At 37.1% G+C, this 17,899-nt stretch overlaps 1 protein-coding gene across 7 annotated transcripts in view; it reads left to right on the forward strand.

Annotated features, from left to right (window-relative positions):
• OSBPL9 (oxysterol binding protein like 9) overlaps nucleotides 1-17,899 on the forward strand; it is a gene marked incomplete at its 5' end in the record, with an annotated part of 174,611 nt that overhangs the window by 14,964 nt on the left and 141,748 nt on the right. For 6 of the 7 annotated variants that reach the window (XM_079696752.1, XM_079696754.1, XM_079696750.1 and 3 more), the window contains one exon: nucleotides 15,982-16,032. The exons of the other annotated variant lie outside the window; for it this stretch is intronic. In XM_079696752.1, the coding sequence (XP_079552878.1) occupies nucleotides 15,982-16,032 (51 nt within the window). The remainder of the gene's footprint in view (nucleotides 1-15,981; nucleotides 16,033-17,899) is intronic. 7 annotated transcript variants of the gene reach the window in all.

A 17,899-nucleotide genomic window follows, 5' to 3' on the forward strand; every position in this document is an offset into this window, starting at 1 on the left:
CTCAACCACTGCGCCACCAGGGAAGCCCCAAAAGACTCCACCTCTTAATGAGGGAGTGGCAAAGTTCTAGAAGAGCTTGTGGGATGAGAAGTACTATTATAGGCCATTTTTGGAAAATACAGTGTGACACAAGCCTCTACTATATTAATCATTGTCATAGGTATTTTCTAATATTGTCAAATACATTACCTCATTAAGCCTCATAACTTCTCCCATTTTTTCTTGCTACCACTGTCGCATATAAATCACCATGTCTCACTTGGTCTATTGCAAATACCTCATAACTGTTCTCTTTGTTTCCTTTTTGTGCTCTAAAGTCCATTTTCTATCAACAGCCCAAGTGATCTTTAAAAAAAATGAAAAAAAAAAAAAGATCATGTTTTTCCCCCTGCTTAAAATTCTCTAATATTAGACTATAGGAAAAAGATCCAAACTCTTTACTATGACTTATGGCTTTGTGATCTTTCTTCACTTACCTTTCTACAGTAAACCTTTTGCTCACCACTTTCTATCCACTTTAGCTTTTTTTGTGTGTTCCTAGAACACCTCAAACTTGTTCCTGCCTCAGGCCTTTGCATATATTTTCTGGCTTCATGGACTGATATTACCCCACGGCTGTACCATGGCTGATTCCTTGTTGGTGTACAGGTCTTCATTTAGGCGTCACTGCTCAGAGAAGTCTTTCCTTAACAACCCTCTAAAGTAGACCTCACTGTCAGTCACTAGCACAATGGCCTTGTTTTACTTTTTCATAGCATTTCTTGTTAGCTGCTAAAATTATTTTGTTTGTTTGTTTGTTTGTTTATGTCTATTTCCCTTTGGAATGTAAGCATTCCCTCTGGAATGTAAGTCTCTGTTCCATGACAACAGAGACTTATGTTCATCATTTTGTCTTCAGTATCTAGAGCAGTGCCTGGCACTTAGTGAGTACTCAATAAATATTTATGGAATGAACAATAGTGTGAAATAGTTATTACTTCCTTTACACATGAAGAAATTGAGACGTAAGAAATCACACAGTAGTTTCTCTGTGCGTGATTAAGTCTTCTGACTCCAGATAGAATGTTCTTTCTGTCTGCGGATACTGAATTGTGCTAGCATTGATATTTTAAAATGACAATAAACCCAAGTTACCACTTGTCTGCTTACAGGTGATAACTAATTTACCTCATTATCACAATGAAATAAACTTTCTGCGGAGGCTGTTCTGAAGTGCAAACTGCATTGATTAATCATTAAAAAGTACTGAATCCTTTTACATCTAAGTTGTAAGATAGGGACTTAAATCATCCCCTTTGAAATGCCAAGGATAAACAAAAGACTCTTCTTCCATTCCAGTTCACCGAAAGCCTACTAGAGAAGGGGAGGAGGAGCAGATACTAAGTCTTAGAATTTGTTGATTGATGATTTTTTTAATTCACAAAATGTGAGCACAGAAAGGTAGTGGCAAATTCTTGAAGCTAATTCTACTTTGAAAGTTTAGTCACCCAGAAGAGGATGAAGTGCAAATTTCAGATAGGTTATGATATCCTTTGTGACCAACCCACCATTCTGTGCTTGCATGTTAGCTCTTCTGCCTTCGTTGGTTTTTTTTGGAAACCCATACATTCCGAAGTAAAATTAGACCTGATAAAGAATGAGTGTTTTTATTCTTTTAAAAAAATTTTTAATTTTTTGATTGAATTATAGTTGATTTACAGTACTGTGTTAATTTCTGCTGTACAGCAAAGTGACTCAGATATACATATATATACATTCTTTTTTACATTCTTTTCCATTATGGTTTATCACAGGATATTGAATATAGTTCCCTGTGCTATACAGTAGGACCTTGTTGTTTATGTATTCTATATATAATAGTTTACAGCTGCTAACCCCAAATTCCTAATCCATTCCTTCCCCACCCCTTCTCCCCTTTGGCAACCACAAGTCTGTTCAAAATGAGTGTTTTTAAATTGCCTTTTAAAAAGTGTTTTTTTTCCCTCTTGATTATAAAAGTAAAATATGTCTATTGCAGATCATTGACTTCTCAAGTCCTTGAAAGTTTCTTAAGCCCTTTGGCATAGTCCTTGAATTCTTGACCTACTTCCTTATTCTTGCTCGTAATCCTGCTTTCCCTTAAGCACCAACGTCTAAGAGAAATTCTTTAAGAAAATAATTTCTTAGGCATTGTTTGAATTTATAACAACTTTCCCCATATCTTTTGATATTCACATGCTGTATTTTGAGTGCTTTTCCTAGCTAACCTGGGAACCATTTTTAACAGTTTCTTTGCAAAAATTTGTTCTGGGTTCTAAACTCCAAATTTGAACAAGGAGCTTTTGGAGCATAGCCTCATTCTAATTTGGGACCTGAAGGATGAGTTTTAGAATTAGGACTAAGACTTCAAAAATCCATGGTTCTGGCTATTGTTCTGGCAATACAAGAACAACACAAAAAATTTGCATTTCACCGAAAAAAATCTACAAACAATAAATGCTGGAGAGGGTGTGGAGAAAAGGGAACCCTTTTGCACTGTTGGTGGGAATGTAAATTGATACAGCCACTATGGAGAACAGTATGGAAGTTCCTTTAAAAACTAACAGTAGAACTACCATACGACCCAGCAATCCCATTACTGGGCATATACCCTGAGAAAACCATAATTCAAAAAGACATGTACTGCAATGTTCATTGCAGTACTATTTACAATAGCCAGGACATGGAAGCAACCTAAGTGTCCATTAACAGATGAAAGGATAAAGAAAATGTGGCACATATATACAATGGAATATTACTCAGCCATAAAAAGAAACGAAATTGAGTTATTTGTAGTGAGGTGGATAGACCTAAAGTCTGTCATACAGAGTGAAGTAAGTCAGAAAGAGAAAGACAAATACTGTATGCTAACACATATATATGGAATCTAAAAAAAAAAAAAAGTGGTTCTGAAGAACCTAGGGGCAGGACAGGAATAAAGACACAGATGTAGAGAATGGACTTGAGGACACGGGGAGGGGGAAGGGTAAGCCAGGACGAAGTGAGAGTGTGGCATGGACGTATATACACTACCAAATGTAAAATAGATAACCAGTGGGAAGCAGCTGCATAGCACAGGGACATCAGTTCGGTGCTTTGTGACCACCTAGCCGGGTGAGATAGGGAGGGTGGGAGGGAGACGAAAGAGGGAGGGGATATGGGTATATATGTATACGTATAGCTGATTCACTTTGTTATACAGCAGAAGCTAACACAACAATGTAAAGCAATTATACTCCCATAAAGATGTTTAAAAAATTTTTGCATTGTACAAATTTTCCCATCTTCGTAGTGCTTTTCTTGCTGTTCATCTTTTCATTATCTTATTATCTTGGGCCCTGACTTAGTCTTTTCCAAATAAGGAGAAACATTCTTGGCAATTTTTAATAGAAAAGTGAAGTTGAATGATAATAATGGATTATCACTGCACAGTTTGGTGGGAGAAGTACTAATATACAGCATAAACCACCTGGAGTTTAACATACCCCCATCATTTCTTTTAATCATTTTTTTGTGAAATAACATTAATCACTATTTAGTATTTTGGGCAGTATTTGAAAAACTAAACAAACATAGGAAATATACATTGAGGTCCAATATATATTAACATACCTTAAGTAATTTGTAGCACTTAAGCTACTAGTTAGTATTTAATATTTAACTTTTTCTTAGAAAAGATGTGCAATCCCTGTCATCATAGCTGTGCTTAATTAAACCCTGTGAAAGTGGTTCTCTTTCTACTGGCCTGAAATTCTGACTTGAAGATAAAATTGTCCTTTTTAAGAAATATTGAGAGACCTGGGACTTTACAGTGTAAGATGTCACTAGATCAAAATACAGGTCTACAGTCCTTTACCCATAATTCTGAAATCCCTCAGTCTCTGAATTCCAGAAGTTTTTTTTCTAAATTTATTATATTCTCATTTGGAAGTAAAGCCTGTCTTGAACTGTGTGGCTATTTATAATCTCTATCATACTTAGTGTAAATATATGTTGTACTACCTAAACAGTAGTTTGCTTAATTGTGAAATTAATTAAATGCTTAATTAATACTTCAGACTCCACTGCAGGTGTGACACAGTTTATGTACTATATGTATATTACTTTTCAAAAATTGTGAATTTCAAAACACATTTGATCTGAAAGTCTCAGATAAAAGATGTGGACCTGTATCTGTTATCTAATGACGCAGGGGTTTACATGCCAGCCTTAATTCAGAAGGCAGGGGTACCACCCTCTGAAGTATTGCTGTGAGGCTTTGTAGGGTGGCAGTTATACTGTTGAGTTCAGAAGGATCACTGATTTGACACTCAGCCTTTGTGGCTTAGAAAAACTTTGAAAGAAAACCTAAATTAACCAGATCTATAGTAACTGTGGTAGAATGCATGGCCTTTAGAGTCAGACCTGGATTGGAATCCTCTCTATCCCACTTATTATATGTGAGTCCATGGGCAGGTTACGTAAGCCTTTCTGAGCCTTTATTTTCTCAATTACAAAATGGATATAATAAAAGAACGTATATCATAAGATTGATGTGAGAATTAATTAATATTATATTTAAAGCACTAGCACAGTGTCTGGCATATAAGTGCTCGGTAAATATTAACAAAAAGCTAAAGTTTATGACAGTGTTTGACATATAATAATATTCACTAAATGTACGTTGTGGTAACTATTACATAAGCTAATTTTCAAATTTATTCATAACAAGATATATAACTGTTAAGGAGACTGCATATTTAGGCTATCTCATTAGTGCATTAGTACATATAGTCTCTGAAAGCAAGCTATATGGGATGCCAAATTTATAAGCAGAAGCAGACTAAAGGGAGTTATATATTATATTATAGATATTTAATCAGACATTGATATCAAGATGCAGTATCTCTGTGTTAGAGACATACCTATTACAAGAACCAAACAGGTCTAACCTGTTGATCAGCAAAACTTCTATTCTGGCTTTCTGGTTCTGGTTCTGGCCTTCCTACTGTAGTTCTATTACTTTTAATACTTTCTGATACTTAGTATAATTAGTCATAATTAGTATAATTACCTCTAGGCTGTTCCCCTCTTAAAGATGATCTTGTATATATCTCTGTTCTGATACATGTCTGGTTTCTTTGAAGGAAGGCAGCCATCTTCCAGGATCTTGGAGAGACCCCAAATATCACTGTCCCCTTGTATACTGATTCAGTATATTTTCCTAAGGCTCTATCTGTAGTATACTGCTGCTCGAATGAGGCCCTCTGTAATGGGGAGGGAGAGATGAGAAAGTTATCTATGGCAACTTGAGGGATGAATGATAGGGAAAATTCCTCCATTATTGTGGGTCTGTGAATCCTCAGTGTTTCTGGTAGTGTAGCTTTCCAGTAGCATGATGACATTTTGGGCTATTGAGTGCCCACAGGCATTAACTAGTGAAGGCTCTCTGGTACATTAAATACTATCAAGATGGCTTAAGGAGTCTGTGCTCTCCCAAATAGAAAGGAGACTACAGGAATGGGTGTTATTGCTGTCATTTCCTATTTTGTAGTTATTGTTGTAAACAGTGTATCTATGTGGAATTCTGGCAAGTACTATTTATTTATTTACTTTTATTGAGATATAATTATACCCAATAAAAAACCCACAGATTTCAAGTATGCAGTTAGATGAGTTTTGACATTTGTTTACACCCTTGTTACCAGTATCAATCAAAATATAGAGCATTGCTGTCATCCTGCAAAATTTCCTCCTGTCCTTTTCCTGTCCATCCTACACCCTAGAGCCAGCCTCTTGTGATTTCAATCTTTAGGTTAGTTTTGCCTAGCAGGTTGAGCCCCTGCTAGTTGTTCCAGGAGTGCATAGTCCAAGGAGCAACACTAGCTAGAAGCGCAACCTCATGTACTTTTGGGAATGAACTAACGTGTGACTCAATACTGAAGCAGTATTACATTCATGTTAAAAGGAGAGAGACCATTTTGACATTTGTTCACATTCATTGTCCACTTGTCTTCTACCATCAATTTATTGTTTATTCTTTGCAAAGGTATAGCAGGGGTGTTGGGTAGAAGAGGACACATGGATGAATCAGAAACCCTGCTCTCTAAGAGAAGTGATGAAGCATGCACATACATTATTTTCATACAAGATAGAAGTAATATGTGCCTTAAGAAAGGTAAGATGGGGTGCTATGTATTAAAAAGTTTAGAAGAAGGAAACCTCCCTTTTAGCTATGAGAGATTCAGAGCAAGTCAGATGAGACTCTTGCTTCATCTTTGATAAAGATTTAGTTTATTAAAGTAAAATTAACATTCAAATAAAAATCTAAGTGTCTTTACATAACAGGTTTGGGGAGGCATTCTTTGCTTTATAAAAGGATTGTAGAATTAGTTTAAATGGCAAACTAATCTTCCCTAATGAATTTTGAACATATTTGTGCACAACTTTTCCAGACACATTTGCTTTGTGAAGCAGAGGAAATGCACAGTATATTAACAGTTAAATAGGTTTTCATTGATGGCACTATATACCAGCACCAAGCTAGATTTTGTGAGTTAATTTGTTAATTTAAAATACTTTTGAGTACTTAGTATATGCTAGGAATATACTGAACTAATCTTTAATCTTTAAAAGTTTATATCCTGTTGGAGATACAGTTAAGTAGTTATACTTAAGATACAATTAAGAGGTTACCTTGGTGTTGCACTTGATTTAGTGCCTATATACCATTATTAGAGATTATTATTGCTCTCTAATTGTTTTATGTAATATTTTTAAATGCAGTCATAAAAATTGAGAATGCAATAAATTGTACCTCAGCATATGAGCTGGATTGAAAGAGGGCTCACAGAGGAAGTGTGTGAGCATGAAGTAGGGAAAATATATGGTTTTGTTTTACTTTGTTATTTGTTTTTTTGTAGGCTGTCTATGTTTTATTACTAAAGCAGTTTGGGGTCTATGTATATGTGTAGAGGGAACTGAGACATGTCTGAAAGAAAGTGTGGCCTGATGGGGATAAAGTTAGCTTACGTTTAGAGAAAATGATTGCAGATCTCTGTTTGCTGTATTTAAGGTAGAAGCAAGGAAGGGGCATGGACCTTGTGCCTTTTTTAAAAATTTTATTTATTTATTTTTATATTTAATTTTGGCTGTGTTGGATCTTCATTTCTGTGTGAGGGCTTTCTCTGGTTGCAGCAAGCGGGGTCCACTCTTCACCGCGGTGCGTGGGCCTCTCACTGTCACGGCCTCTCTTGTTGCGGAGCACAGGCTCCAGACGCACAGGCTCATTAGTGGTGGCTCACGGGCCTAGTTGCTCCGCGGCATGTGGAATCTTCCCAGACCAGGGCTCGAGCCTGTGTCCCCTGCATTGGCAGGCAGATTCTCAACCACTGTACCACCAAGGAAGCCCCCCTTGTGCCTTTTATACAGCAGGTGCTATGCTAAGTGATTTACTTATATTAACTCAGTACCTGCAATGATCTTGTGAGAGTAATACCCCAGGTTTACAAATGAGAAAACTACAGCTCAGGAAATTTTAGTGATTTGGCCAAGGTCACACTGCCAGCAAGTTGGCAGGGCTGGAATTCAAAATCTTCTCTCTCTCACTCCACGGTCCATGTTATTTCATTAAATTGTACTATCTATAGGATAAGTTACATGTCTGGATATACTTAAAAAAAATAATTTCTTCTAAAAATTGTACTCCCTTTAAAAATTTTTGTAAACCATGTTGGGGGATTGAAATAATTTTGTACATTTAAATGAAAGAGTTCAGGGACTTCCCTGGCGGCCTAGTGGTTAAGACCTGTGCTTCAATGCAGGGGGTGTGGGTTTGACCCCTGGTCAGGGAACTAAGATCCCACATGCCGTGCGGCCAAAAAAAAAAGAAAAGAAAAGAAAAGAAAAATAAATAAAATAAATTAAAATAAATAAATAAAATTAAAAAATAAATGAGAGAGTTCACATGGGTATATCTATAGCCTCAGAAGCCTCAATGGAGAATATTTTGAGCTATCCTTAATTTAAATTACTTATGTAGCCTTCCCTTCAGAAGATTTTTTATATGTGGTACACAAAAGTTCAGCTAAAGTAATAAAATATATCCAGAGTGTGACAATTAAGAGGCCCTACTGGGATTTTGACAGGGGTTGTATTAAATTTATAGATGAATTTGGAGAGTATTGCCATTGTATTGACAATAGTAGCCCACCAATCCATGAACACAAAATGTCTTTCCATGTATTTAGATCTTCTTTAATCTCTTTCAACAGTGTTTTGTAGTTTCAGTGTACAAGTCTTGTACTTTCAAAAATTAGGTTTATTACTAAGTATTTTTATTCTTTTTGGTATTATTATAAATGGAATTATTTTGTTATTTTTTTTTCAGATAGCTTGTTCCAAGAGTATAGAAATACAGTAGATCTTTTTGAATTAATTTTTTTCATTTTCTTCAGATATATGCCCAGGAGTGGAATTGCTAGATCATATGGTAGTTCTATTTTAATTTTTTGAGGAAACTCTGTACTGTTTTCCATGGTTGTACCAATTTACATTCCCACCAACAGTGTACTAGGGTTCCTGTGTAATATCTTCTCCCATTCAGTAGGTTGCCTTTTTGTTTTGTTGATCGTCTCCTTTGCTGTGCAAAAGCTTTTAAGTTTGATTAAGTCCCATTTGTTTATTTTTGCTTTTGTTTCCCTTGCCTGAGGAGACAGTTCCAAAAAAATATTGTTAAGACCTATATCAAAGAGTGTACTGCCTATGTTTTCTTCTAGGAGTTTTATGGTTTCTGCTCTTACATTTAAGTCTTTAATCCATTTTGAGTTTATTTTTGTGTATAGTGTGAGAAATGTTCTAATTCATTTTTTTAGAATGTAGCTGTCCAATTTTCCCAACATCATTTAACTGAAGAGATTGTCTTTTCCCCATTGTATTTTCTTGCCTCCTTTATTATAGGTTAATTGACCATATGTGCAAGGGTTTATTTTTGGGCTCTCTATTTTGTTCCATTGATCTATATGTCTGTTTTTGTGCCAGTACCATACTGTTTTGATTACTGTAGCTTCGTAGTATAGTCTGAAGTCAGGCAACATGATACCTCCAGCATTGTTCTTTTTTCTCAAGATGCTTTGGCTATTTGGGGTCTTTTGTGGTTCCATACAAATTTTAGGATTATTTATTTTAGTTCTCTGAAAAATGTCATGGATATTTTCATAGGGATTGCATTAAATCTGTAGATTGCTTTGGGTAGTATGGATATTTTAAAAATATTAATTCTTCTAACCCATAAACATGGGATATCTTTTCATTTATTTGTGATGTCTTCAATTTCCTTCGTTGACTTCTTTTTTTTTTAGATTGTGTTATTATTTTAATTAATATTATGATTTGTTGTTGCTCAAGTATCACAATTAAGGAGATTTTAGTGTGTAGCAATTTGCTAGAGGGAAACTCCCATTAAGTGGTGTGAAATTCAGTGCTATTTGATGTTGTAAATAAAAGAAGCAAGGGGTAACCCAGTGCAAGTGCTTCTCAAACTTTAATTTGCACAGAGAAATACTTGGGAATCTTATTAAAATGCAGATTCAGAATTTGGGGGTCTGGGGTGAGACCTCAGATTCTGCATTTCTCACAAACTCCTGGGTGAGGCTGCTTGCTGCCCTGGACCTTTCAATAGCAGGGACCTAGGAGATTTTTCCTGGTGCTGGGTAAGATTCATTGACTTCTTATAGTTCCCAGAGTATAGGCCTTTCACCTCCTTAGTTAAACTTATTCCTAGGTATTAATTCTTTAAACATTTGATAGAATTTACCAGTGAAGCCTAGGCTTAAGCTTTTCTTTGTGAGAAGTTTTTTGATTACTAATTCAAATTCTTAAAGGTTTAGTTGTATTTTCTGTTTCTTCTTTAATCAGTTTCGACAGCTTGTGTCTTTCTTGGAATTTGTCCATTTCTTCTAGGTTATCTAATTTGTTGTTCATTGTATTCCTTTAGAATACTTTTTGTTTTGTAAAGTTGGTAATAATGTTGTCTCTTTCATTCCTGATTTCAGTAATATGAGTCCCCTTTTTTTCTTGGTTAGTCTAGTTAAGATTTGTCCATTTTGTTGATATTTGCAGTGAAACAACTTTTGATTTTTATTGTTTTTTTCTCTGTTGTTTTTTTCATTTTCTAATTTCATTTCTGCTCTAATTTCTATTATTTCCTTTCTTCTGCTTGCCTTAGGTTTAGTTGCACTACTTTGTGTAATTTCTTAAGGTAAAAGTTTAGGCTATTGATTTGAGATCTTTATTTTTTAGTTTAGACATTTATAGTTATAAATTTCCCTCTAAGAATTGCTTTCATTGTATTCTTTTTTTTAATAGATCTTTATTGGAGTATAATTGCTTCACAATACTGTGTTAGTTTCTGTTGCACAACAAAACAAATCATCCATATGCATATACATGTCCCCATATCCCCTCCCTCTTGAGCCTCCCTCCCCTCCTCTCTATCCCACTGTATTCTTTATGTTTTGGTAAATTGTGTTTTCATTTTCATTCATCTCAAGTATTTTCAAATTTCCCTTGTTATTTTTTCTTTGAACTATTGGTCATTCAGGAGTGTCATTTAATTTCCACCTATTTGTGAATTTCCCAAATTTCCTTCCGTTATTGAGCTCTGCATTTAATCCATTTTGGTCAAAGAACATACTCTGTATTATTTCCATTGTTTAAATTTACTGACACTTGTTTTATGGCTTAACATGTGGTCAGTTCTGGAGAATGTTCCACGTACCCTTGAAACGAGAATGTCTTTTCAAGAAGTTTCCTTTGAAAGGCACAATCTGTCGCACATTGCTTCTGTTCACAGCACACTGGCCTATACCTAGCTGAAAGGGAGGCTGGAAATGTAATTACTGGCAGGGGAGCCATGTGTTCAGTTAAAACTTTGGGTGGAGGATATGTTACTGAAAGGAAGAAGAGAATGGGTATCAGGGGACAGGCCTGTTACAGGCAACAATATATTTGTGGTAATTTACTTTGAAATTTCAATACAAATTTAATCTGAATCAATACCTTGGGGTTAGCATTAGGATTGGCATAAGGATTATTAGAAATAATTTTTGATTGCATGTCTTGTTGTAACAGAAGCCAGTGACCTTGCATTAATAAGATATAAGAAACCAACAAACCCAACCACCAAATTCAACAATCTTTTTAAATTCTGGAGCCCCTTAGGAGTAGAACATATCACCCCTGTATCTCTCTGCTTCATGGGGGATTCTGTTTTCTAATCTAGCTGAAAAGTTTTTAGCATCTGTTTTGTGAGTGATCCTTTCTTAAGGTGCTGGACCTTGTGGCTGGTGGCATGTTTGTGCCAAGTTGCTAAAAAATACATTTGTTAGTAAGTTTGAGAACATTGGTAGCACAGCACCTGGTAGGAAGATTGCTGGAGTTGGGGTTATGTTGGCCCTACCTTTCCCTCATCAGTACCAGTATTCATCAAAAAACAAACAGACAGCAACAGCAGCAGGAAAATATAAAACAAAACAAAAAACCCCAAACAAAAACCCCTGCTATTCAGTGAATAGCATTGGTTTAGGCAGGTTTGCCTCAGATCAGGGTGTGTCTGGAGATCACTTGCAGCTAGGACTCTCTGCCTCTCCTCTCTCCTCCTCTCAGCATGTATGCTTTAATTATTGCTTCCTTCATGTAGAGGGCACAAGACCTGTGGCAACTGTACCTCACAGCTTCAAGAACAGATAGGAAAGAGCTCTTCCCCATCAGCTCAGCCCCAGTAGAAAAACTCCCTGTGGAAGGGTTCTATCCTTCCTTGTTCCTGGGGTTGTGGGTCCTGTGATCGACCAGCTTGGTCAGATAACCACTCCTCAGCACTCACTGTGCCTGGGGGACTTAGTCACACCAGCTTCCCTTTGGCCCCACATTGGAGCTGAGTGGGGAGAAAATGAGGGCAAGGGCTCTGTGTCATTGTGGAAGAGGAGGAGGATTCGAGGCTAGCAGAGCGCAGGTATGGTCTGAGAGAATGATTTGCAGGTCAGCCATTCCAAATTGTACCTGCTGGGTCAAACTCTGCTACATTTTACATGTGTAATTTAACTGGGTAATTTACTTGATCTCCCTGGTGTCACTTTCATTTATAATATGTGCATAACTCTTACCATGCAAGGTCTTGTGAGGCTTACTGTGTATAAAGTGCATATCACATAGAGCAGGGGGTCCCCAACCCCCAGGTCACGGACTGGTACCCGACCATGGCCTGTTAGGAACCAGGCTGCACAGCAGGAGGTAAGCGGCGGGTGAGTGAATGAAGCTTCATCTGTATTTACAGCTGCTCCCCATCACTCACATTACCGCCTGAGCTCCGCCTCCTGTCAGATCAGTGGTGACATTAGATTCTCATAGGAGCGCGAACCTACTGTGAACTGCACATGTGAGGGATCTAGGCTGTGTGCTCCTTATGAGAATCTAATGCCTGATGATCTGAGGTGGAGCTGAGGCGGTGATGCTAGCACTGGGGAGCGGCTGCAAATACAGATTAACATTAGCAGAGAGGTTTCACTGCACAGAGACCATAGTAAATCAATTGCTTGCAGACTCATATCAAAACCCTATCAGTGAGTGGCAAGTGAAAACAAGCTCAGGGCTCCCACTGATTCTGCATTATGGTGAGTTGTGTAATTATTTCATTATATATTACAATGTAATAATAATAGAAATAGGGACTTCCCTGGTGGTGCAGTGGTTAAGAATCCACCTGCCAATGCAGGAGGCGCAGATTCAATCCCTGGTCCGGGAAGATCCCACATGCTGCAGAGCAACTTAAGCCCATGTACCACAGCTACTGAGTCTGCGCTCTAGAGCCCGCAAGCCACAACTACTGAAGCCTGTGCACCTGGAACCCATGCTCCGCAACAGGAGAAGCCACCACAATGAGAAGCCCGTGCACCGCAACGAAGAGTAGCCCCCGCTCACCGCAACTAGAGGAAGCCCATGCGCAGCAATGAAGACCCAATGCAGCCAAATAAATAAATAAATAAATTTATAAAAAAATAAAGTACACAATAAATGTAATGTGCTTGAATCATCCCGAAACCATCCCCCCCACCCCCGATCCGTGAAAAAATTGTCTTCCATGAAACCGGTGCCTGGTGCCAAAAAGGTTGGGGACCACTGACATAGTGGGTATCAATGAGTGAGAATCTGCTGCTGCTGCTGCTGCTTTTGCTATATCATTAATGTCACCATCATCCCTTTTTCCCAAGTCCTCATATTTGTCAGTGTTATTTTTCTATAACACACCACTGAGAATGTTCATAAACCTTCAGTAGCTCTCCATAACTATAAAATAAAGTTTAATTTTCTTAACTTCTCACTGTTTTTTTCTGACCCTCCAAGACCTGGTCCCCATACCTCCTTTTCATCCCCATCTCTCCATCTCTCTCCACCTTCCTCTCCACACACTGTGCTTGGGCTATCAGTCTACTCTTCTGTGAAGACCTCATGTGTAAAGTTTTCCATACCTGTGCTTTTGCTGATGTTGTTCCCTTGGCTTGGAATGCTGTCTTTTTCCTACCTTCCCTCTCTTATCAGAATCCTTTTTTTTAGTCCCAGATTGAACCTTGAGACCTGGTCACTTCAGTATTGCCTTTCCCAATCTTTTATCCATGGCAGGGAGCCTTCTGTGGTTCATAGCACTTTGTGCCTCTATGCACATAATTTATTTTTGTTCTATATTACAGTCGTTTATATGCTCGTCTTTTTTTTTTTTTTTGGACATTTTAAAATAGTCTAGGCCAGTTATTTTATAGGATGTCCCACATTCTGGATTTGTCTGATTGTTTCCTAGTTATACTTGCTTTAATTATTTTCACTTATCTCTTTCAATGTTTTCTAACTTATAACCCTGTCTTACTCTTTTTCTATTTACTGTAATCTTATTTTTTAAAATGGAAGAGGGTCAAGGATGTTTCTTACCTTGTTTGAGTTGTATTCTAACTCTCATTGGGTATTTTCAAACCTAATTATTATTTTTGTGTATTGCCTTGACACTTTTGGAGGGAAGATAAATACATGGTATGGTAAAAGGGCTATTAAATGCTTAGGGAATGTTTTTGTTAACTGTGTTTTTATCAACTATATTGTTAGTAAAGAACTCTTTTCAACCCTGCTTGATGTTGAGAATGTTTTATAAAATGTATGAGTCCTCTTTATATTTGTAAGTAAGAAGACTCTCTTCAGTACTTCAATAATAATTTCTGAACATGAATTTCTATAGCTCAGTACTTTGCTTTTTTGTTTCATTTTTTTTCTTTTTTGAAGAGAGTTTACTTTGATTTATCATTGTAATATTGTTACATTGATAAGCTAAGAATCAGTGAAAACAATGACATAGGCTATGTTAACAGCATGTACTGCAATGAGAAGGGTAAGGCAGATCTTTGTGTACAGACATGCAGATATCTCCAAGAAAGATTGAATTTATTTTTTCCAGCTTTATTGAGGTATAGTTGACATATAACATTGTTTAAGTTTAAGGTGTACAGTGTGATGATTTGATATACATATATATTGTGAAGTGATTACCACAATAAGGTTAATTAACACATCCATCATCACCTGTCATAGTTACCTTTTTTTTTTTGTAGTGAGAACTCTTAAGATCTACTCACTCAGCCACTTTCAAGTATACAGTACGTATTGTTAACTATAGTCACCATGCTGTACATTAAATCCCCAGAACTTAGTTATCTTATAGCTGGAAGTTTGCTTATGGCGCAGTACAATGGATGTAGGGCATCTATGGTTTAAAGTGGGACAGTTTTCTTTAAAACATAACCCCAGGAAATTCCCTGGTGGTGCAGTGGTTAGAACTCCAAGCTCTCACCACTGAAGGCCCAGATTTGATCCCTGGTCAGGGAACTGAGATCCCGCATGCTGTGTGGCACAGCCAAAGAATTAAAAACAAGTGAACAAGCAAAAAAACCATAAACCCATGATATTGGCTTGTTTTACTTTGTCACATAGTGGAGTACAGAAGAATACCAGTTGTTGAGGTATTAAATATTTTTAAAACTTTAGTTATTTGAGGTTTTACTTTATTTTATTACACATGACTAAGTTAATTCTAGGAATATTTACTGAATGTCAACATGGGGCTTATTATGCAGAACATAGCCTTTGCTTGGCTCATTCTAGTAGGGGAAACATAAAGGAGAAGCAACATTTTATCAATAAATATTTTTTGATTACCTAATGTATGCCAGACATTGTTCTGAAACATAAGTCAGATACAGTTTCTACCCCTTAAGGAATGTGCAGTCTGTGGGTGAGTCAGACAAGTAACTAGCTATCATAGCACAAGATGGTGCATGCCACAACAAGGGAACACACAGGAGACTCTGGGAGTCCAGGGATGGGAATTCAAATCAGAGGGAGGTAGGGCACCTGATGAATGACAGTTGGCAAGGCAGAAAATCAGGGTCAAGGATATACCAAGCTGAGGAACATTGGATGAGAAATCTCAGAGGCAAAAAGTGTGACCCATTTGGGGAGTTGCAAGGAGATAAAGTTAAAGCAGTGTTTCTCAAAACGTGGTCTTGTGTTTGCTTGAGTCAGAATCATCTGGGAGTGATTCTTAAATCCCCAGGTAATTTGTCGCCTTCCAGGTGACTCTCAAACTTACTAAAATATGAGAAACATATTTTAGTTGAGAGTTAAGGGCTATGAAGGAGGAATGAAAATATAGTGTAATATATGTTACATTTAAGGTACACAAAAAATTCTGGGATTAGTTTTATTTGTATAGACTACAAAACATTTTAAGCCTCCCAATTCCTATCCTTAAGTGATGGTGGGGTGAGGTGGGGTGGGGATGGGGAGAAGGGAGGAATATTACTATAAATGTTGTCTGTTTATCCCTAGATGATTTTTAAAACAGTCTGTTTATCTTTTATTCATTGAATGTTTTTGTTTTTCTTTTAGTCCAAGGACAAAATGATGAGAGGCTCTCGCAGAGGATGTGTTAGACTCAGAGTGAGTATTTATTCATTTTTATGAAAACCAATTCCGACAGAAAGAAAAAAATATTTTGACAGATTAGTGGGAGTCTAAATTTAGTTTAGCTCCTTTACTTAATTGTTAGGGCAGGCAACTAAGGCTCAGAGAAAAAAAAAAGACTTCTCCAGGGTAACTCCAGAACCAGGACTAGAACTTAGTTACTTTGGCCCATGATTTAATGTTGTATCCATGACTTAATGCACCTACTGATTTTTTAAACCTCTATTTTATATCCAGGGACAGGGGCTGGAAATTAAATGAGTTGTAGTGTTGGCAATAGCGCAAACAGTATAAAAAAACTGAAAAATCCCCACTTTCAGCTGCTTAGTTCTTCCTGTTCAACACTATTTAATAATGGTTTTTGTAGCAGTGATGTCCAGTAGAAATATAATGTGAGCCACATATACATAACTTAAAATTTTTGTAGTAATCACATTTAAAAAGTAAAAAGCAGGTGAAATTAATTTTAATAATATATTTTGTTTATGCCAGTATATCCAGAATATTATTTAAACAGGTAATCAATACAAAAATTATTAATGAGATATTGTACATTCTTTTTTTCATACTAAGTCTTTGGAATCCACTATGTCTTTTGCACTTATGTCACATCTATGTTCAGATTAGTTGTACTTCAGGTGGCCTGTAGGCACATGTAGCTAGGGGCTACCTTATTGGACAGTGCAGGCCTATAGCTTCAAGCTGCTTTCAATTGCTCATTCAGTTTCCACTGTGGTCCAAATAGCTAAAGACAAGAAAGAATGCAGGCTTGGGGATATAGTCTCTAGTACTCCATTGTGTCTAAAGGAGGGCCTACCTCTATTATAACTTGGTAAATCAGCTTCTAGTGGCCTTTTCTTCTTTCAGGCTCCTGTTGCTTTCTTTCTGCCATCTTTTTTCTGCACCCTTACTTTTGAAGATGTAAATGTAAATATTTGGTAAACATACGATTGCCTTTATTAGCAGTAGTTAATTGGTAAAAATGGGAAATAACTCTGAGAAAAAAACCAAATTCTAATGGAAAAATTTTGGCACTGAGATAGGAGTAAGTATGGTGAACTTACAGGATGGAAATGAGACAGGCTTGTTTTGAACAGACGTTGTATATGTGATAGCATAAAGATTTTTGAAAATTCAGCTTATTATACTGTTTACTGTTTTTTTTCCTTTCCTTTGGTTTTGCTTTTGCCTTCTTGGTTTAATTGCTTTTCTAACCACTTGCCATTGACCTCAGTCACCCCTCAGTCTGGTATGAACTGCTTTCTTGGCTTGAGATAGACTCAATGGTGAGACTTTGGCAGAGCTGCAGTGAGACAGCTCTTCAGTCTAATTCAATCTGGATTTGGGCCTCTGTGTCATTGTTACATTTAATGTGCTATTTTTTTCTTTTAAATATAGCTTAATTAATTATTAACCCTTGTGACTACCATCTAGGTTAAGAAATAGAATTTGGCCAGTTACCTCAGAAGCCTCTCTATGTGCCCCATTCAAATTACAGCCACCTCCCTGTCTCTTTTTTTTTTTTTTTTTTTTTTTGTGGTACGCGGGCCTCTCACTGTTGTGGCCTCTCCCGTTGCGGAGCACAGGCTCCGGATGCGCAGGCTCAGCAGCCATGGCTCACGGGCCCAGCCGCTCCGCGGCATATGGGATCCTCCCAGACCGGGGCACGAACCCGTATCCCCTGCATCGGCAGGCGGACTCTCAACCACTGCGCCACCAGGGAGGCCCCCTCCCTGTCTCTTAAAGTAACCACTGTTCTTTTATAGGAATCACTTCTTGGATTTGCTTCCCTAAATTCTATATTTTATATTTCCCATTTAAAAAAACTTGATATCTTTTGTTT

The sequence above is a fragment of the Hyperoodon ampullatus genome, assembly GCF_949752795.1.
Source record: "Hyperoodon ampullatus genome assembly, chromosome: 2".
Classification (NCBI taxonomy): domain Eukaryota; kingdom Metazoa; phylum Chordata; class Mammalia; order Artiodactyla; family Ziphiidae; genus Hyperoodon; species Hyperoodon ampullatus.